The sequence below is a fragment of the Trichosurus vulpecula genome, chromosome 6 (genome assembly GCF_011100635.1).
Source record: "Trichosurus vulpecula isolate mTriVul1 chromosome 6, mTriVul1.pri, whole genome shotgun sequence".
NCBI lineage: Eukaryota > Metazoa > Chordata > Mammalia > Diprotodontia > Phalangeridae > Trichosurus > Trichosurus vulpecula.
The window spans coordinates 164697058-164720683 of NC_050578.1; the positions used below are offsets into that span (position 1 = coordinate 164697058).

General features: G+C 37.5%; 1 protein-coding gene and 1 pseudogene across 1 annotated transcript; both read left to right on the forward strand.

Annotated features, from left to right (window-relative positions):
* Nucleotides 1-1719: 1719 nt before the first annotated feature.
* On the forward strand, nucleotides 1720-2225 carry LOC118854063 (ATPase inhibitor, mitochondrial-like). Its single transcript, XM_036764372.1, has one exon. The coding sequence runs from the start codon at nucleotides 1720-1722 to the stop codon at nucleotides 2068-2070; it is 351 nt and encodes a 116-aa protein (XP_036620267.1). The 3' UTR covers nucleotides 2071-2225.
* Nucleotides 2226-8765: 6540 nt separating this feature from the next.
* On the forward strand, nucleotides 8766-12131 carry LOC118854832 (annotated as a pseudogene).
* The last annotated feature ends 11495 nt before the right edge of the window (nucleotides 12132-23626 follow it).

Consider the following 23626-nt stretch of genomic DNA (forward strand, 5'->3'; position numbering starts at 1 on the left):
TTATCTTAGTTCTAAGTTAATTGAAGCTAGAGAACTCACTAAGGAGCAAATGGTCTATTTTAGATTTACCCAAGAAAGTATATTGAATTCTTTAAATATGCATCTACACACATATATGCATAAATGTATATGTATATATAAAATTAGGTATAACTTAAAATGAACAGTGAAGGTCACGTTTTTCTAAGGATCTCTGAATGTTTTGCTAATTCCTTGAATTACACAAATAGGGTGAGAAGTAGATTATTAAATCATTCTAAACTGATCATTATTCTCTGCTAGATTTAAATGAAAAATCTGTGAGTTAAAACCCAGCTGTCATCAAGTTCAGGATCTATTACTTGATGGAATAATTAAAGAACTTGAATGCTAAAAGCATTCTGAGCACACTATCAGAATAATCTCTGTTATTTGCATAGTCCAGACACCTTTAAAGTTGAGTGGAGTCCAACTAATTTAATGTGAAGCTATAACAACACCATATCCCTTATGTAGCCTGCCAGTGGTTGATCAAAATGATTTCTTTTTTTAGCATCTAATGATGAACAAGTGTCCCTTTAGACCTGAGATTATCACACAGCATGTGTGACATGCATCAGGAACGAAGGCACATTGATTACAGAATGGAAATGTAGTTGGCTGTTGAGCTGAGGATTATGGAAATTGGTCCTCGTTTCTTCCACAGAGAGCCAGGCAGATTTTAGAATGTAAATGACCTGTAATTGCTTATGGATAATTGCTTCTTTCTGAGTTATGCAGGCTAGAAATTCATGTTTGAAATTTATAGATTATTCTTTCAAATAGTATTTTTCTTGGAGGACTATTGTATAGTTCTGTTTACTTGTGAGGGAAGGAAAGAAATTATATGAATTTAACACTGGTGCAAGCAAATCCTTGTTTTTTGGTGCAACAAAAATATCTCGCTCAGACTCCAATGCAAATGCCAAAAAAAGAGAAAATTTGCCCCCATTAATTCTAAAACCAATGTGGACATAGGGGTCGAGGGAGTTGAGAGAAAGGGACCATTGTATGTGCTTTCATTACTAAGTAGCCTCCAGAAGAGAGTTGTAGTACACAAATCTGGACCTGATTTTTTTAAAATCTATGCAATTTTATACTATGGTTCATAACAATATTTCTATGGTTGCCCTACATGTAATTCTCACTCTGTACACGTTATCAGACATAGAATAAACACAGAATTCCAGAGTCAAAAATATTTAATGGGCATTTAGTCCTATCCTGAAAAAAAAACCAATATTACCACCTTGCCACAACAAAGTGAATAATAGACTATTTCTCAAAGTGGCACTTTTCATTTTTGTGTAAGCTCCAAATTTTAACAAGTTTGGTTTTGTTTTGTTTTTTACTCTATTATCAAACTTAAATTCACCTCTTTGCAATACTCCCCTTGTCATGCAGTTCTGTCCTCTGAGACTAAGGAGAACATGTTTAATCCTATCTGCACATGCAAGAAAACACTGTGATAGCATCAACAAAGAAGCTAATGGGATTTTGTTCTACATTAAGCATCATAGTTTAAAGAATGAAGGAGAAATATTGTGCAGTGGATGAAGTGGACAGTGCAATGGATAGAGTCCTTCAAATGCTTAGAAATAGCTTCTATGATTCCTCTCCCTTCCCCTTGGTTTTGTCTGGCATAAACATCCAAGGTTCTGCCAAAAAAATTATAACACTAGAGTAGCTGGAGCAGCGAGCATGGCGTGTACTGCTGTGGCAGCGACGCGACTTGGACTCGGCCTGTGGGGCGCCCGAACCATGCAGGCCCGGGGCTACAATTTGGACTACCCCCGCCAGTTCAGCAGCAACCCTGTTGACGAAGTCGGCGGTGGTGCCGGTGCCATTCGAGACGCTGGCGGGGCTTTCGGCCAGAGGGAGAAGGCCGAGGAGGACCGATACTTCCGAGAGAAGAGCCTAGAGCAACTGGCTTCCCTGAGGAAACACCATCAGGAAGAAATTACGCACCATGAGAAGGAGATACAACGCCTGCAGAAAGAGATTGAGCGTCATAAGAACAAGATTAAAAAGCTGAAACAAGATCATGATTAAGCTGATTTTCTTCTTGTTCAGTGATCAGCCTTAATCTATGTATGGAATCATTGTGCACTACTTGTATGCCCGATGCGACATACTCTCTAGCTTGATATACTTTTTTCTGTGTATTGCAACCAAATGGTAATAAACTGTGGTCACTGAAAAAAAAATTATAACACTATATGAAAGAAATCAACGCCCTTCATTATCCTGGTTGTCCTTCTCTGGACATTCTCCAGCATATTCATGACCTTAATAAATTGATAAACTGTCTAACCAGGGCAGAGTACAGCAGGGAAGAAGAAGAGAGGAGAAACAAGAAGGAAGGAAGGAAGGAAGGAAGGAAGGAAGGAAGGAAGGAAGGAAGGAAGGAAGGAAGGAAGGAAGGAAGGAAGGAAGGAAGGAAGGAGAAGGAGAAACAAGAAGGGAGGAAGAAGAGGAGGAAAAACAAGAAGAAATGAAGGAGAAGGAGGAGAAAGAAGAAGAAACTGTCACTTACATAGCACTTTAAAGCTTGCAAAGTACTTTACAAATATTATTTCATTTTATCCTCATAATAACCCTGAGGAATAGGTGCTATTATTATTCCCATTTTACAGATGAAGACACTGAGGCATGAAGGTTAAATGACTTGTCTAGGGTCTCACTGCTGATAAGTATTTGAGGCCAGATTCAGACTCAGATCTTCTTGACTCCAAGTCCAGTACTCTATCCACTGAACTATCTCACTTAATTTTGAAACTATGACTCTGTTAATGTAGAATAAAATCACATCAGGTTTTTTTGATAGGTCTATCACAATATTGTTTTGTATTGGGAAGGAAGGTGGTTGTTGTTGTAGGAAGGAAGGAAGGAAGGATGGATGGAAGGAAGGAAGGAAGGAAAATCTGCAGTATAACCATGCTGTTCCTGTACTATAAAGTGGATTTTGTGAACTCCTACTGAAAGTACTCAAAGACCATATAGATCTAGTGACAAAAATGTCACCAAAAGGAAAATGAGCATGAAACGGGGTAGAGAAAGGTACATTTTCTGGAGTCATTTTTATTTCCATTTTCCTCTTCTATACATTTAGAAACCTTTCAGAACCAAACAAGTGATCCTCTAATCTTAGTATGGTTTTTATTCTCATCAATGGATTACATGGCTAACTGGATCAAACCTTTTTCCTCTGGGGAGAAAATGTTAAATTGCATAATCCTGTTTTGGAAGTGTCATGTTAATCTAAAAACAGTGTAATCTCTGAATATAAAAAGTAAAAAGGAGCATATATTGAGTAAGAAGAGTAGCGGTCCTTAAAACAGTGATCTTTACTTCCTCAAATAACTCATATTTATGTATTACAGTATATATTGTGAATCATATTGAAATAGCTCATCTTTCCTGTTCAATTAGTCATATTCTAAATAGTTTATCTCCCAAAATAGAGTGCAAGCTTTTTAAGAGAAAGGACAATATATTTTCCCCCATCTTTGTATTCTCGGTGTCAAACACGCAGTGGCTGCATAACACCTTCTTTTGACTTGAATCAGGCCAGGAAGGACCCTGAGAGGCTAGTGTATGTAGAGAGGAAATCAGTCACTAGCTGCCAAATTAACAGCTAGAAGAAAAATGGTGTCACAACACATAACTGGGAATGGGTCTTGGTATATACAGGCAAGACCATCACATCCCTGGCCATACCAGGCACTCAGCTAAGTTATTTCAGTCTTAATCAGAAGGGTTTATCAAGGTCCTTTTTGCTCTCAATATTTACCAACCCATTGGTTAGGTAGAAGGAAAATAACACTGAAAGTCTTCTGAAGTCTAATCAAGGCGATGATCAATCTTGACTTCAGAGGACTCATTGGAAAACATTCCTCCTTCCACTGAGGAGAGTTGGTTGGCTTTATGTGCCATGTAAGGTACACATTTGTCAGACACGGCCAATGGTTGGTTAGTTTTGCTTAACAGGATTTCTTTGCTACAGTGAAGAGTTCTGTAGATGAAGAAAACAAGGCAATAACATTTTTTAAAGATAAAATATTTTTTAAAAGGAGGATTGGTTTATTTGGTTAATACATCCTGGCACCTCTTTAATAAACCCTGGTAGAGGAAATAAATATCAAAGAAAGATGAACTTCCATATGATGAAATGTGACAGGAGTTAACCATTTCCCTTGGATATATTCTTCTCTGGTTTCAAGAAAATTGAAATTATGAATTTAAACCATACCTGAAATGATGAACATGAATTAATATACCCTCGTTGAAAGTTAGAATTGTTAATAAAAATACATCACCTGGGTAACCACAATTTAAGTCAAAATTAAGCAGTCATGCTAGAATCTGAGGTTCACTAAATGTTCACTGACAAAAGGACAAAAGACAAAGATTTAATTTTATCTCAATAACATCTGGCAAAAAACCCACATTTTTACATTAACTTCATGTTTCCTTTTTTAATGTACTTTTCAATGTAAGAAATTAAAGAAAAAAAATCCTTTGAGCTTTTGAATAAGATACCAACAAGAATGTTAGGCTGTATAACACATTTCTTTTCACAGACACGTCTGTTGATTCATTCTTTTGAAGCATTGAGTCCCTAAAATTTCAAGCACTAATTAGAAAGGTAACAAATGCACAAGACAATAAGCCTTCTGCTCCTCAAGGTTATACAACTGTGAGACATTTGAGCTTCCATTCATTCATTCAACAAATATTAATTCGGAGCAACCTGGAGGATGGAGCACTGGGCGTGGAGTCAGGAAGAACCAAGTTCAAATATGTAACCTTGACAAGTCAGTTAACCTCTGTTAAGTGTTTCAGCTTCCTCAATCATAAAGTAGGGATGAGAACAACACCTACCTTGCAGGGTTGTTCTGACACTCAGATGAGGCATCTATAAAAAGTGTTCAGCACAGCCCTTGGCACATAGAAGGCATTTTATATAAATGCTTAATCCACACTGCCACCCCCCCCCCCCGCCCCAGTCCTCAAATCCTGCCTCAGATATTTACTACCTCTGTGACTCTGCGCAAGTCATTTAACTGCCATGTGCCACATTCCCTCATCTTTAAATCGGGGATAATAATAGCACCAACATCCCAAGGTCTTGTGAGGATCAAAAGACATTTTATATATATATATATATATATATATATAGCAATTTATAAATAAACCTTAAAGTGCTGTATTAATGCTTATTATTATTATGTGCCATTTCTGTGCTAAATACTAGAGATACCAAGATAAGAATGAACCTCCCCTCCTTTTTTTTTTTCTTGAACAGTGTGTGTTAAGACAGGACTGGCCAGAATTCTAACCCAGGCTCTCACTCTCGTTGTGACCTTCTCCAGTTCACTTATTTTCTAGGCCTCAATTTTCTCATGTGCCAATGAGAAGCAGCATGGTATAGTGGAGAAAGAGTTGGCTTCTTAGTCAGGAAGACAGGCGTGCAACCCTGGCATCCAACACATAGCAGTTGTGTGACCCAGGGTAGGTAAATTAGCCTCTCAGTACCCCAGGGAGCTCTCTGGGTCTGTGACCTGTAGAACAGGGCAGATCTGCCTTACCAGAAGGCATTTCCTCCTCAGGGAGGTCCCTCTAACAGTGAAATCACTAATCCAGATCAAAAGAACTACCTTCATTACTACAGTATTCTAAAGAAAGGGCTATGTAAATAGGAAATGTTATTATAACATATTTGGAATTTTTTATAAAAATCAATAAGGAAGCACATGGTCAAAGCAGAAGAGGGGGAAAAGGATGAAAGACGAAAGACTTTATCAGCAAATGTCTGACCCACTTTCCTACTAATCTAATCCATCAGCAGGTAGGCTTTAGCTATCACATTACCAAATCATGAGTCATTAACGCCCTCCTTTTAATCACATACAAGTCAATTCATATGATCAAGTGATATGTAGTGATTTTGCTCATCCTCCACTCTACAAAAACGAGGTGCCCTTCCATTCATTTTCCATATTAGTTAAACAAATTGGCCATTGGTAGCTAGAGTAACTCACTTAAAAAATATTTATTTTATTTTTAATTTATGAAATAAAATGAGAGTTTCCAGAACACAGTAGGATAAAAAAAAAAGATGATTGCATGTGAAACTACAAATCTGTTTAATCAAGAGGCACAGCAAATCCCCAAATCACTAACAAAGGGAGGAAAACCCTTTTTATTTCATGAATATGTATCCACTGTGAATTTCTGCCCACTAGCCAAGAGTGATGGTAGGGAGGTATTCACAAGCTAATCTGCATTCCAAGGAGCTGCTGGCTATATACTATTAGTTATTTCCTTTATTAATAAGTAAAATATTAGGAATATTACAAACTTGTTATGATTTTAAGGCTTTCACAATTTCTCAAGCCTCTTTGAATCCCAGAATCATACATTTAGAACTGGAAGGCAACACTGAGGTTATCTAATCAGGACCCTCATTTTACAGATAAGGAAAGTGGGATTTGCCTGTGGTTGCCCAGGTAGTAAGCATCAGATCTAGATCCAGAGCCAGAGTTCTTTCCCAATGTGAATATCAATTGTTCTTTCGTAGATGTATTCAGTTATATTAGATGGTGAGCTCTTTGAGGGCAAGGACTGTTGTATTCCCAACACCTAGCTTAGTACCTAGCATGTAGTAGGTACTTAATACATGTAGTTGATTGATAAATACATAAATCTAGAAAACTTGAGAGACTGGAACGAAATACAGTAAATTGAGGACATACTCTGGAGATTTTTTTGGTTTGTTCTTTATCTCCTAATGTTTGATCTATTTTCTGGTAATTTACTTTTTCCTAAAAATAGAGTATAGAAAAATAATACTGCTTGATTAAAGATCCTAGTCATTTTGGCTTCTAGGAAATGATTTTTTTTGAGTCTGATGTTTAGTCACTAAGCCACAACTGCTTCCTTTTAGAATATTAACCTCAAAGTAACTAGGTCCAGAGTAAAGGGAAGCCACTAGCTAACCAAGCCATAACCAGCCCTAACTGAACCCCAGGACAAAGTCAGTAGGGAGAGGCTATAGAATGCATCAGTGAAAAGGAGTAGATGGTTGGGGATAGTGTCTTATTACAAGAAGCAGCCTAAAAGCTAATGGAGTTAGTGCAGTGGCAGAGAGATCAGTGAGCAGTCTGATGGGGGCAGAGAGAAAGGTTTGAATGTCAGAGAGGACAGAATAATGAGGTGGGGGGGCAGTGAATAGAACTAATGAAATTGTGGGGAGGAATTTAGCTTGACTAGCTAATATGATTTCTAAATTCAATGACAGAGGAAAACATTTTAAGTAATCCACCGCTTCCTCCCATCCCCAAACTTCTCCTCTAGTTGGTTGTTTTGGGTCTGAGTAATGCCAGTCTCTCAGAGGAAGAACTGCATTTTCATGTGGCCAGAAATAGATTGTGTTTGGAGTTAGGTCCTGAGGTGATAGAACTCTCTGACTGTAAAGTTGACTGACAAGCTGCCTGAAAGGTCAGCTTTTGAGAAACAGGTTGAAAGAGCTGCCACAGAGAGTGTCAAAAGGACTGACAACTAGAGATGAATGATTACTTCACTAATACAATTTCTTATTTGGAGGACGTGATCCAGACACTGCCCCAATATTATGGTTTTGTTGGTTGGTGCAGCATATATTTATATTCCTGCTGAGATAAAGAAAGATGATTTTAACAACAAATAATTTGGAGAAAGCATAGTATAATATAGTGTTAGATTTGCAGTCAGGAAGACTTGAGTTCAAACCTGGCCTCAGACACTTATCAGCTATATGTTGTTCAGTCCTTTCAGTCATGTCCGAGTCTTTGTGACCCTATTTGGGGTTTTCTTGGTAAAGATCCTGGAGTAGTTTACCATTTCCTTCTCTGAATCATTTTACAGATAAGGAAACTGAGGCAAACAGGGTTAAGTGACTTGACCAGGGTCACAGGGCTAGTAAGTGTCTGAGGCCAGATTTGAACTCAAAGAGGAGCCTTTCTGACTTCAGGCCTGGCACTCTATCCACTGTGCCACCTAGCTATTTGACCCTGGGCTTGGCAAATGAATTAACCTTTCTGGGTCTCAGTTTCCTCATCTATAAAATGAAAAGGTTGGGCTAGCTGAACTCTATGAGCTCTTCTAGTTCTAAATCTATAAACCAATGATCTTGAAATTTGTTTTGTTCATATTCACTTTTCATAAACCTGGGAACTGGAAAACAAAATTATATTTGTAGATAATCCATTATTTCTGGTGTCAAGTGTAGGGTTTCATATTATACTTTTAACCTGTATTAACACAAAGAATTTTATGGGAGTTACAACTTTCTTTACCTATGTTGTATACTAACTGATCGTTACCTATTGGAAGCACACTAGTGCCACCTGCTGAAACTGAAAAAGAAAAGCTATTTAGGTGACAACATACAATACTTAGTGGCTGTTGAAACTTTATCTGCTCTAAGATATTACACTAACTTCAGGTTTGTGTGGTTTTGTTTTGTTTTTTAGCATTCATTCTTTCTTCCTCCTCTTCATTCCTCTTCAATACCTCCAGGTTCCCACTTCTATGTACTTCCTAATAAGCAACTTTCTCTCACTTCCAAATTCCTTTCAACTCTAAGTAATCCCTTAGTAATCATAGTTGGTTTTACAAATATTCATAAGTTTGGACAATTTGCTTCCCCATCCACCTGTCTCTTCCTCCCTGCCCCAAAGTCTAATATATATCTGGTAGCTAAGATGTCTGGGGCCAATGTGATCACCATTATGGAGCAACCACTGAACCAAGCTGGCTGCTCTATCAGCTGCTTACTGTTAATTATACCAGTAGGACGGTACACTCTCTACTTTGTTTGCATTGTCTCTCATTGCTCTCTTCTACTATTCAGTACTCAGTTAATTCTACCATAAGCAAATCTCATTCATAAATATACCTGTTGTAGTTAGACTCCTTTCTTTCCCCTATCTCTTCTAATTCTTGCCTAGTTAATTTTTTAAAAAATCAACTCATTATTGATTACTCAAAAATCCACTACTTCCTGAAAGGAAATTTACTTTGAGAAAAGAGGAAATGACAGAACACTACCCTGCCCCCACTCCCAAACAACAATTACAAAAAGTTGTATTAAAAGGACTATTGCCATTGATTTCTAAAGTTATTATAAAAGTCCATTTAGAAATTTCCAGACAAATCTCCATGTACTTCTTTATTCCCCTTCTTAGGATGATAGATTAAGAGCTAGGAAAGGCCTGAGAAGTTATCTACTACAACTCCTTCATTTTCCAAAGGAGAAAAACTGAGGTAAATGAATGTTATGTGACTTGCCCAAGGTCATACAGACATGAGATATCAGAGATGGAATTTGAACACACTTCTCCTGATTCCAAAGCCAGTTCTTTTTCACCTACACCCTGTAGAAACTAAACCTCTTTGTCCTCAGTAGCAATATTCAAGGTAAAAAAATTTTAAATGTATTTTTCTATTTTCTTATGTTTTCTTACTGCTATCAAAACAAATATGTTTAATGGAATTTTAAGGTCAATATATGAACATGGCTTCTATGTTACAGGTTAATCAAGTTTCTTTGGGCTGACCTGGAAATCTAGCATTTACTTCATCAGAAAATGTATTTCAAACTCTAAGTAACAAACTTACAAACTAACAATTGGGAAAAATACATTTTTTAAAAATCAAGAACAATTCGTACCACATATTCTACCACTTCTGTCCCTTGTCTTCCTCCCTTCTCTTATCTGTCCGGAGTCACATTGTCACTATGCTGACCCACACTATAATGAACTATAAGAAAAAAATTGAGGGAGTATTTTAGTAAAAAGCTATAATAATGAAAGAAAATTACTGACAATACTGGAAAACCTTTTCATCAGATACATGTTTCAACTAGTGACAAAATAAAAGCAACTCCTTGAGAGACATGCTGGGGGGAGGAGAACAAATCGTTAGGCAAATTGGTGCCCACTGATCAGAGAATGACTATAGTAATTGTGATGTGTGAATGTAATTGAATGCTATTGTGCCATAAAAAGGGATAAACTTGATCTTTCAAAGAAAAGCGAGAAGATATGAATGAATGAAAAGTAGAGCATGAAGAAATGGGAGAACAATATTGTTGCAAGCGAAGACACTGAAAGACAACCAAACAGATTAATTACAAAAATCAATTTTGGTCAAAGGGAACAAATGCTGAAATATAAGGTCCTCTTCTCCACAGAGGTGTGAAAGACAATGAGCATGCAATGTTTCAGCAAACAGGGAAGAGTTTAGTGTGTATATAGTAGACAGGGAAGAAGAGGGGTTTTGTCCAATAATTTTAATGCAAAAATCACAACACATCAATAGTATTTTTAAAAATAGTAATTAGGGGAAATGTACAATAGAAATAGATATGAAGACTTTCTTCCTCAACCTTCAGTAAAGATTTCTTTCTTATCCACATTACTCACTGGGACTTAGAAAATATTATCTGACATTGTATTTGTGGTATGTCTTTTATGATGTTTTCTTCTCCTAACTAAACTATGAGCTCTATCAAGGGAAAGGGCTCTTCATAACCCCAGTGCCAACAAGTAATGTTTTCAGTAAACATATGATGATGATGACATTATAATGCCCTTCCAGCACCTTCATAATTGATCCCACTTAAGATGTAAATTCATCTCTTCTCTCTCCCCCAACTCTACCATACTGAACATATGTCTTGTGATATACGATTAGAACAAGCCAGGGTCTTTTTGAGATAGTAACTGAAATTAAAGATGCTTGTACCTCAACTTTTAACTGAAGCATCATAACAAAATATAAGAGGAAACAGAGATTGGAGATAGTCTACATCAGCTTAATTTAAGATAGCGATACGAAAGGTGATTTTTTAAAAGATGGAAGCTTTAAAATGTTAAAATACTAACTCATTAAATCATAGAATGAATAAACATTAAGGAGTATTAAAAGAACAAAATAATTTTTTAAAAAACTCTCAGGGGAAAAAACCTACATATAAAGTCATTCCAATTGAATCCTAAACCTATTCTGATTCTGCTTTTAAAGGTGTTAAGAAAAACTTAAGTATATAGATTTTCTTACATAATGATTAAAATGCTACATACATATTAATGGCTTGCCTCCCTAATTCCCCCCAAATATAACTACTTCTGCACGTATAAGGTACAACAATTAAGTAAAGAGACTGAATTTATTTCACAACTTTTAAAAGGCAAAACCAAATTGATGTTTTCAGCCATGGCAGATCCTTAAAATGAATATACATTTAGCCTACCAAAGTGACTAATTCCTTTGAAGAAAGGCATTCATAGCTTTTGGCTTTCAGAGTGGGATCGTGGCTGTGGGCACGAATAAATGCCTCACCAAAGGTGGCAAAAAAAGGAGCCAAGAAGAAAGTGGTTGATCCATTTTTGAAGAAGGATTGGTATGATGTAAAAGCATCAGCTGTGCTGAACAGTCACGATGTTGGCAAGACACTGGTTATAAGAACTCAAGGAACAAAAATTGCCTATGATGGTCTGAAGGGTCGAGTTTTTGAAGTGAGCCTTGCTGATCTGCAGAATGATGAGGCTGCTTTTCATAAGTTCAAGTTAACTGCTGAAGAAGTTCAGGGTAAAAATTGTTTGACTAATTTCCATGGAATGGATCTTACCCAGGACAAGATGTGCTCCATGGTCAAAAAGTGGCAGACCATGATTGAAGCCCATGTTGATGTCAAAACTACAGATGGGTAATTGTTCTGCCTCTTTTGTGTTGGTTTTACCAAAAAGAGCAACAACAAAATCCATAAAACTTCTTATGCCCAGCACCAACAGGTCTGTCAAATTTGTAAGAAAATGATGGAAACCATGACCCAAGAGGTGCAGACAAACGACTTGACTTCCAGACAGCACTGGAAAAGACATAGAAAAGGCCCTTTACATGATGTACTTATCCAAAAAGTCAAGAAGCCCAAATGTGAATTGGGAAAGCTAATGAAACTACATGGTGAAGGTGGTGACTCTGGAAAACTTTTAGGAGATGAAACGGGCACAAAAATAGAAAGGGCTGATGGCTGTGAGCCACCAATTCAAGAATCTGTCTAAAATAAGAACTTTTAAAGGTTGAAAAATAATGTCTCATTGTAAAAAAAGGCATTCATAAGAGTCACCACCCAAGCAAAAATTGCTGAAAGGATATGAAGAGGCCATTTCCTAAGGAAGAAATATAAGCTATCAATAGTCACACAAAAAAGTGCTCCAAATCACTGATAATTAGGTATGTGGAAATTAAAGCAAATTTCAGGTTCTACCTTATATCATTAGATTAATAAAGCTGGTAAAAATAGAAAATTATAAATATTGGAGAAGATATGGGAAATTAAGTACATTAGGGCACTCTTGGTGGAGCTGTGAATTCGTTAAGCCACTGTGGAAAAGATTTTGGAACTATAACCAAAAAGGCAGTATCATATCTTGTTCATATCTTGAACCCAATGACACTTCAACTAGACCTATTACTTGAAGGAGATCAAAGAAAGAAGAAAAGGATCCATGAACAAAAATACTTCTAGGAGTTCTTTTTTGTAGCATCAAAGGTGCACCCATTAGTTTGGGAATAACTGTACAAATTATATAGAGCATATGAAGGTAGTGAAATACTATTGTGCCACAAGACAAGATGAAAAAGGATTGGTTCATAAAAACCTGTGAAGATTTGTATGAATTGATGCAGAGTGAAGTGAACAGAATCAACCGAACAATTTATGCAATAACAACAAGATTGCAAAGACAAATAACTTTGAAAGACTTAAGAACTCTTATCAACACAATGACCAGCCATGATTCCAGAGGACCCGTGGTGAAGTATGCTACCCATTTCCTAAAAGAGAGGTGATGTACTCAGGGTACAGAATGAGAAATATGTGGTTTGATAAGGCCAATGTAGGAATTTGTTTTGTTTGACTACATATATTTCTTACAAGGATTTTATTTCGATTTGTTTTTCCCCGCAGTGGGGGAAAGAGGGGAAACTAGAATTAGGTCCATTTGGATGTATGGGTAATAGTGTGCTTGAGAGGTGTCGCAGACCAGTGGAAACCACACCAGACCTAGAATAAGGAAAACCAGGTTCAAATCGTGACACTTAATTACTGTGTGCCCATGGGGAAACTGTTTGATCTCTGAGCCCGAGTTTCCTCGTTCACAAAATGGGGATAATAATACCTGTAGGACCTTACAGGTTTGCTGTGAGGATAAAATGAAATAGTTATGCCAAGGGATTCCTGTGCTTCCTGTGTCTATGATCTGGTCCAAGTCATTTAACATCTCTATTTCTCAGTTGTCTCCTCTGCAAAATGTAAAATGAGGGGGTTGAGCTAGAAGCCCTTCTGTCTTTAAGTCTATGACCCTCTGACCTGAAGTGCCATTTAAATGTCAGCTATTACTGGCTTTTAAATTAGCCTACTTATTGTGTTAGTCTTCCCCAGGATAGGATTGATATCATATTACCTACCTCAGAATCCAAAATTTCTCATACAACATAGAACATCTTTTATAAGATTTTAGTATAAGATACTATTAGAAAATTTATGAAATATGGACTCTATTAACCAATTGATTCAAAAAACATGTATTGATTATGGGAAAGGAATTATTCTAGTAGCTATAGGTGATAGGAAATCGATTTGATTCAACAATATTAAGTGCATGATGTATATGAAGGTACCACATTAAGTACTCAGGGAGACACAAAGTTAAGATGATGCAAGATCATCTCTAATGATTCTTGTGAATACAACAGAGATAAAAGAGAAAGGAATGGGGAAAGAATAAACATTTATGTAGCACCCACTAAATGCCAGGCATTTGTGCTAAGCGCTATTTACAAATATTATTGGTATATGTAAAGTCTGAGGAGAAAAATGTAGGATCAAGAAAGGCTTCATGAAAGAGATGACATTTAAGTTGATTGGACTCTAAAGCGTAAGGCAAAAGGAGGAAGACAGCATTCCATGCCTGAACAAGGCAGGAAAGTGGGAAAGTATATGGCTGGGGCAAACATTTTGGGTCATAATCAGTGTATGGTTGGTTTTGTTAGATCACATTTATCTGTCATAACAGATTACTTGGGGGGTCAGCTAGAGGTTGATAGGTAGTGATATTGATTCAAAGGAAAAGAAAAATCAATGAAACACTTAAAATGTACAAAAAATAACACAAAAAAGTTCAGTAGATAACAGGAAAATTTGTTACTACTTTATAAATATACATATACACATATAATTAGTGCCTCAACTCTGGATGCTTTTTCTTCGAGAGAAAATAAACTTAATATTTAACATTGCATATTATGGGAGGAGAAGATATTTGTTTTGTTTCACGAATTTTTTTTGCTTCCTTAAAAAGTTCTTCAGCCTCTTCACTTTCTTTGCTGGTTCCCAGTCAGAATCCTCTTCTGCTCATTCATACTTTTCTTCTCCATCATCTAAAAATCTAGCATTCAAGCCATACTCATTAGATTGACCATTATTATCACTATCATCATTCAAAACACTTGTGCCTTTCTTAGTTGCTTGGTGTCTGGATCTCTTGATTTTCATCTCTGATGGTTTACTATGATTACATTCTATGTTGTGTGGAGGATTTTCCCTATAACAAGAAGCTCCATGTAGGCATTCAAGTCTGTTGTCCTCCACATGTTGATTCATAACTTGTTTATCTTTATAATCCTTCTCATCAGGATGGCTGAATTGTTGAAAATGGAGTTCTTCCTGTAGCAGCGTGTTCCAAACATGCAAGGTGTTCTTCTGAGACAATTTTTCCCAAAACCTTATGGAACTGCTATGCTATCAGTCCACCTTTAGCGTTCAAAGTCATAGCTCAACTCTGAGTAAAGCCCTTGGGCCTTATTCAGGAAAGCATATGTATATATGTATACATAATATAGGTCTCATACATAGTATATTCTTCTAAAATTGTGAAAAAAGAAAGCTCATAGCACGATATATGCTCCCCTTTTCTGCTCTTTGTATATAGAACTGTTCATGTTTGCTGACGTTAAAATCATAACAAAATGAATTTTGGAGGGGAGTAGAGGGCAGAGGGAATGGACTTGTTGGTCTCACTCACATAAGAAACTCCCAGTGAATAAACAAATACCAGTAATTCAGGTCAACACCATTCCACAACTTAAAAGTTTTAGACAGTTGTTTGGAACACTGTGAAGCTAAGTGGTTAACCTATGTCCACATGTCACATAATGATGTAACCAAGGTGGGAATTGAACCCAGGCCTTCCTAGCCATTCTCTATTGACTATACAATTTTATCTCTGTGAATTGTGTATATTGAATTGTGTACATGTTATATTAAATTCAAACTGAGAAAAATTGCAGCTCTCCTATTTTTCCCCTCACCTGGAATAGCAGATTTGCCATGGCAGCAGTTGAGTCAAATTCAGAAATCCCAGGGATGGAAACACAATTGCAATGTTAAAATGTAATTCTGTGAAAAAACAGGGTTTCACTATATCCAATTTTGCTTTTCAGACATTTTGTCAAAAATATATTTACTTCATATTTCAAGGGTTACCTATGGGTGCATTGAAATTGCAGTTATTGATTCTTTGGATCTTTATGAATGTTCGTATATAGACTTGGTGGGCCACAAACCTTCCAAATTTCAAAGGAAAAACATAAAAAGTGTATAGGTTCTGAAAAAGTATAAAGGTTTTTAATGACTCCCTCAATTCTTTTACCAAGGGAAATTCATATTTCTCCCCTGAAAGAACTTGATTTTTTTTTACCTATTCTCCCCAATACTCATAGCTGTAATTAACCATTTTGTTGCCTGGGGCTAATGGCACTAAACATGGGTTGAGAAGAGAAATCAGGAGTCCATTTCTGGGAAGGCTACCATATTGGACACAGGAAGAAAGCTTGGGGCAGCTCCAGAAAAGGCATGGCCCAATCAAAAAGAAAAGTTGTCTACGTTTCTGAATGACTATTAATACTATTTGAATCTTTTCCATTTAAAGCCCCAATTTTCATACTCTATACTTATGACTCTGCCAAAATTGATTGAAGAAATAATTTTCTTCTCAATTTGGACACACACACACACATATGTGTATGTATGTATGTATATATATATATGTATATATGTATGTATGTATGTATGTATGTATGTATATGCACTATGCTTGCAATGGAGAGCTGTTCTCCTGATATTTCATCCTGAAATGGGGATGGAATATTCTCACTTTTTGAATACCTCCCTTCTAGGCACTTTGTGTTAGAGAAAATAGTTTTTATCCAGAAGGGGAAAAAAATGACAATTTAACTTCTACTTTGTGACTTCAATAAATAAATCATAGTTACAACCTATATAGATTCTCATATTTCACACCGTTAGACTGTTGTATATTCAGGAAATTCAGGTCCCAATGGCATTGTACTCATATTTGATGAGTTCTCAAACAGGTGGTTCTCAAAATATTTATTAATGTTTTATTACTTCTCTATATTCTATATACTTGCAAACGTAATTCTCCAACCCAGATTCCTTATCAGTGTCTGTGAATGACCATTTGGATATTGTCACTTCATACTCAACATAGCTAAAACTAAGCGTGTTGCCATGAATCCTATTGTTGCTTATTCCTTTCATTCTCTGCTCTGGCCTCATGCACCTACTTGCCTACTTGTATTAGGAGGGCAGAGTTTATAATCTCAAAGAGGATTATATATATGTCTGAAAGGTTCAGAACTGCCGGATATAAGAAATTCTCAAGATAAGAGGCAGAAGAATCAAAGCATATATTTAGGCTCCACAGTAACCAACCCATGAACCAGCATCCCCATTTTGACATATTGATCAAAAGCTTCCAGGCCCAATAAGTACGCCGCACAAAAGTAACCAGGAGGCTACAGAGAAGCATGATGGTGTAAAGCAAAATCATGCTTCCCCCTCTATGGTAAAAAGATTACCCACTGGCCTCAAGTCCTTGTTCAGCTTCCTCCCGTAGGTCAGCTCTGCTACCGGCAGCTCCTGCTTCAGCTTCGGCTGTGGCTGTAGCTATAGCAGCCTCTGGCTCCAACGGAAGCTGTTTTTAACCATCCAGCTTCTGCGGGGGGTGTAAGGTACGCCGCGGAAAGCACAGGTTCTTTCAATCTGCTTAAGCAAGGTGAAGGGGTTGACCAGGAAAGCACAGGTTCTTTCCATCAGCTTAAGCAAGGGAAGCAAAGTGAAGGGGCCGACAAGCTTACTCCAGTCCAACATACAAACAGCATTCAGTTCAGGGGAAAAAGCCAAACTAGTCAAGGGCACTTGTTGACTAAGTGCTAAGGAGCCCATTTTTGGTTGCCAACACACTACTTCATCCACAATTTGTCCTGGTCCTGTTTAAGAAATATGTAAAGGATTCCTAACACTCTAAGCCTTCGACTTGGTACCAACTCTATTCTTTCCGCAGCTACCATGTAGTTATTGTTCAGACCTTTTTTCTAGATTTTAACTTTTGAGTGTCTGGAAGAACTTCTACTTACATACCTATCCGTTTGTTCCTCGAGCTTTTCACTGGAACTCCTTATTTCTTTCACTAACTGAGCAGTCTCTAAATCTCTTAGACATACAGACCAACAGTATATGACTTCTCTGTTTTTTTTTTTTTTTTTGCTGAACAAGGTATCTATTGTAACCCATAGTAATTTTTCACTCTCTAATCTCCAGAGTATTTGAGATCTGTATCATTGATTGGGAAGCATTATGACATAGTGCATACAAAGCCAGACTTCCAGTCCAAAAGTCCTGGATTTAAGTCCTATCTTGGACACATATGAACTATGTAACTATGGGTAAATTGCTTAATTTGCCAGTGCCTTCAGGAAACTTCCAAAGACTCTTAAGTTATAGGTTGAATTGCCAATGTCAGTCTGTGCTTATGGAAGAAGGTACCACCCTTGGATTTCCTCGTGACAATGAAATTGCACTCAAATCACTCACTGAGCACTTACTACTAGTTATACACTTTGCATATCCTGACGTCCCCTGCTAGACTGTAAGCTCCTTGAGGAGAGGTATACCTCATTTCACCCCAAAGTACCTGTGCAATCATTAATAAATAAGCATTTAGGAGATGTTCAATATGTGTCGATACATTGTAGTATTTTCTCCACTAAACATTACCACCACTATTTATGTATATACAATATATATGTACATAAATGTATATATGTGAACATATGTACATAAATGTATATATGTGAACATATGTACATTTAGATAGATAGATAGGTAGATAGATAGATGATAGATAGACAGACAGATAGATAGATAGATACAAACAATAGCTTAAAATAGTTTTTTAAAGCTAAGGTTCTTTTCACATCCAGTGCAGTGAGTGCAGTGAGTAGATATCGTCTTTTTATACTCACAAGCTGAAACTGATTCGCCCCTTTCAATTGCTTTATATTCACATAGTCTATCTGCTGTTTTACAATCCAGATCGATAACTAGGCCAAATGGCTTCAATTTGTAATTCAGTACATCATTGAAGTGTTTCTTCTGGCAGTCACCTTCCTTCCAACCCTGCTCAGCACTAGGTGAGGTACCTGATTGTCATCCATCTTCCTTATTTGTCCACACCAGCAGACCTAAGTCACAGGGGCCTGGAGCTGAAAATATGTGTCTCAATCATAGAAGTGAAGGTACCAAGGACTGTCAATAAGTGCCCTTCACCGGTAGTAAAAAGATATTAAGACTTTCTTACATGGGGCAAAAGCCAATAACTCATGAATTTCAGGACACTCTATTTACAGGCAAAAGTAATGAAACTTTGAACTGCTGTGAATACCATATCAAGGACTTTTAAGCAAGTTTATGTTGCTGAAGGTTGTTTTGAAGTTGTGCTACTTCTACTTTGTTCATTTGAGATTTGAGAGTAAAGATAGGAGAGAAGAAATCCATAGGTTTAAATGTGAAGAATTTAAGTTAGGGAGAATAATATATATCTCTCTGATGACAGCCCTTATGCTAATTCTACTACGCTATTCTTCATTTGTCACATATTGTAGCCACTTATGGCCGCTGGGTGTCAGTTCATTATCCTTTGGTCATTTATTCATGAAAAACATTGATATGTCATGAAGCACAGCCACACAGAATCAATCAATCGTCAAACATTTATTAAGCAACTATTAAGTTGCAGGCACTATGCTAGGTTCTGGGAATGAGAAATGAGACAGTTCCTGACTTTAAAGACCTTATGTTCTATTAGGATCATAGGACCATAGATCTAAAGCTGGAAGGACCCTCAGAGGAGATACAATACTATCCTTGGAACAATGCCGTGGTTTGTTTCAATGGCCCTTTGCTTTAGAGACAAACTTAATGAGATTAAAAGCACTATGATGGTTTCCAAATCAGAGACAGGCATGACCAGAGAAGAAGGTAGATCACCCATGTGGTAAGGGTGAAGGATATCTAATGGATAGTCCATGTGTTCCACTGGTATGCAATCAATATAAAGAGAACTAGAACTAGTAAGGCCCCCAGAGGGCTTCCAGGGTTCCAACTGCACTATGGGAGAGAACACCCCCACTGATGACAACACAGCTACATAAAAGTTTTGAAATAAAAATGGGGTATCTCATCAGTACGTTGGTTATTAAACACTTGATTGGAGCACTAAGAGGTTCCGAAGTCTCTTCTATACCTACTCAACAAAGAGCTTTTCATCTAGTGTAGAAAATGGAGAGCTAGCCTTGGAGATAGGGGTTAAAGTATTGACTAAGACACCCACTGGATTTGCGACGCTGAGGAAAGTCATTTAACCTTTCAGTGCTTTAGGCAACTCTCTAAGACTATCAGTGACAGAGAAGATGCCAACTTGCACTGGAGGAGGAAGGGAAGTTTCCTCACCTAGGAGTTCCCTATGTCTCTGAAATCACCGGTGCAGTCCCTATCCCTAGCCATTCGGTGAATTAGTGTGTGCTAGAAAAGCCAATGGAATATTTCCCTGCCCATGACATTGCTTAAAATTCATTTAAAAGTTAGGGGAAATGACAGTAGGTATTATACAGTAAAACTGGCAATAAATGAATATTATACATGATAAAATATATAGTTAGAGTTATTTATGTAAAGCTGTCTCCAATAAGCATTATAAAAAGAAAATACCACCATTAACTCTAATACTCAGGGGGAGGGGAATGAATAGAAAATATGCATACATTGATCTGGGCCTTGAATGATAGGTTAAATTTGGACAATAGAAATGAGGGAAATGCTCATTCAAGTTGAGGAAACAGCACAAGGTGAAAATGCACATGGTGTGTGATGAAACCAGGGAGCTGATGGACAGTTACACCCAAGGCCTATTGCATATTTAATCCGAATATGATATTATGTTCTAGGGAGATGGTTATATTATAGTGGATAGAGAGCTGGCCTTGGAGTGAGAAGACCTAGCTTCAAGCTCTGCCTCTGAAAAATACTGTCTGGATGACCCTGAGAAATCCACTAAAGGGCTCAGGGTCCACAGGCATCTCACTGAGACTATTAACTGCAGAAGAGGCACTAGTGTCATTGTCAGAAGTTTCCTCATCAGGCATTACCTATAAACAATGCAATCACAGCTCCAGTCCAAGAGCTAGCCAATAAACATTTATTAAGTGCCTACTATGCTCCAGGGACTATACAAAGTGCAGGAGATTCAAAGGAAAGCAAAAGGCAGTGCTTGTCCCTTGAAAAGCTCCCAATCTAATGGAGGGATACATGAGAATAACTATGCATTAATAAGCTATATATGGGACAAATAGGAAATGACCAACAGAGGAAAGGCACTAGAATTAAGAGGGATTGTGAAAAGCTTCCTATAGAAGGTAAGATTTTATCTGGGACTTGGTGGAAGCCAGGGAAAATCAGGATGCAGAGATGAAGAGGGAGAGCATTTTGGCGTGACATCAGCCAACGAGAATGCCAAGGGTCAAGGGATTGAGTATCTCATGTAAAGAACAAAGGAAGGTGTCCAGTGTCACTATGTGGAGAGGCATGATGTGTAAAAAGACTAGAAAGGGGGTTGGGAAGGTTATGAAGGGCTTTAAATTCTAAATGGAGGATTTTCTATTTGATCCTGTGGGTGAAAGGGAGACTCTAGGGTTTATTGAAGAGGGAGGAGGGATTGACATTGTCAGATCTTAGCTTTAGGAAAATCATTTTGACAGCTGAGGAGAGGGTGGACTGGGATGGAGAGACTTGTGGTAGGCAGGCTGTTACAATAGCCTAGGTGGGAAGCAATGAGGGCTTGAACCCCAGGGTGGTAGCAGTATCAGAGAAACAGGTATATATGAGATATTGCAAAGGTAGAATCAACAAGACAGCATTGGATTGGATATGGGAGGGGCAAGGCTGAGGAGTCCAGGATGATACTTAGGTTATAAGCTTGGAGTCCTGGGAGGATGGTGGTGCCTTCTGCAATAGTAGTTAAGTTTAGAAGAAGGGAAGGATAAGCCAGATAAAATGAACAAAAGTTTGTTTTGTATGTTTACCCTTTATGATTTATATTCTTTGACAGATGGCAGAAAAAGTTCCTAAATTCTCTGAAAATATCAAAAGAATCAGATTTATTCATTTATTTGTGTGAACACCACTGAAGATATTATGCTTCTCCAAACCAAAGACTTGAAAGTCCTTGAAATTTCTAAGTTGTCGTATACAGTGCTGACTATTTTTATCTTTACATGAAAATGCAGAAACCTTCACCTCTACCCTCCAGTTTTATTCTGCCTTCATTTTTCTCACTTTTCTGGCCTGACATAAATGTCTCTCAGTTTCCCTCTCTTGTGTTCTCTCTCTCTCTCTCTCTCTCTCTCTCTCTCTCTCTCTCTCTCTCTCTCTCTCTCTCTCTCTCTCTCTCTCTCTCTCTCTCTCTCTCTCTCTCTCTCTCTCTCTGCCCACCAATCACTTCCCCCTACTTAAGCATCTTTAGTCTCTATCTGTCTACTGGCTCCTTACCTTATGCCTACAGACACTTTCAGATCTCTTCTATCCTAAAAACCACAAACAGAGAAATGAACCCAAAACCCTCCTGTTGTGTCTAATTCTCAAGCTATGATCCCATTTATTTCCTCCCCCTTACTGACAGAGTTCTGAAAGGAGTAGCGTGATACTCAGCTGCCACCACTCATCAACCTTCTACTGTCTGGCCTCCATCCCCTCCATTCTAGAGAAATCAATTTCTTTAATGAAACCCATAACTTCATTTCAGAATTTCCAACTTGAATGGCTTTTTCTTAGTTCTCATAACCTTAGCTTTAAAAGGCCAAGGTCTTCTACCACATCTGGGGTTATCTCTAGTCATCCTGATGTGTATCTGGACACTGGACCCAGATGGCTCTAGAATAGAAAATGAGGCTGGTGATTTTGCACAGCCGTCCCTCACTTAAACCCAGTTCATTTGCAGGTCATGGCGTCACATCCATGATGTCATGGTCTTTTTTGAGAACAAAGGACAAGCAACAACACACAATAGCAATGGGTTTTTGTTACTATTAACCACTATCTCTACCATCACCACTACCCCTCTCCATTAATGATATTCTCTATCGCCTTGACTTTCTTCTATACCTCCAATTTATCCTGTCCAGTATCCCTCGATGATTCTTCTTATTCTACCCCCTGAGATATGTGCATTTTATATTGACATATTCATGTGAAAACGGAAGCAGAGAAAAGTATAGTGAGAAAACCACTCTAAAGTACAGAAGAGACTCTCTGAGTATCAAACCACCCAAAAGTAAAGTGACTTGCTCAAAGTTAAACAGACAGTATTAACTGAGACAGAACTGAAAGCCTAGGAATCCCTTCTCAGAACAATGTTTGTTTTTTAAATAATTGAAGGAAATTCTACACTTCAGTTAGAGGTTAGTGAAAATAAAATTGTATTTCTCCATCTAAATTCATGGAGCTGTCGAAATTTATTTTCAGACCTTGGACTTCAGTTTACGAACTCTTACCTTAGAGTTAGCTTTGAATCCTTCATCTTCACTGCCCACATGAATCATAACGAAGTCCTAGCTATTCTATCTTAGCAATGACTCTTGCATTGACCTCCTTTATTCTTTCCTCTTGCCACCACCCTAATTCAGACTGTCATGACCTGTGAGCTGGACTATTTTAACAGTGTCCAAACTGGTGTCCCAACATCTTGTTTGTCCCCTTCCTCCACAGAAGAATCCATCTATCACAAAGCTGTCCAAATTATCTTCATAATGCACAGGTCTGCTAACATAAATTTATGCTAAAAAATAAAATAAAACAGCAAAACAATAACAAACCTTTCAATGACCTCTCAATGCCCATAGAATAAATTAGAGGCTTTTTATCTTGACATTTGACATTCTCCACAACCTGGCTTTAGACTATTTTTTCTAGCCTTGTTTAATAGTAATGGTTTATGTAGCACTTTAAGTTGCAAAGCCCTTTATAATTTTTATCTCATTTTATCCTCACAGAACCCTGGAAGGTAAATGATATTATTATCCCCATTTTACAAAAGAGGAAACAGAGTTGGAAGTTAAATGACTTGCCCCACAGTCCCAC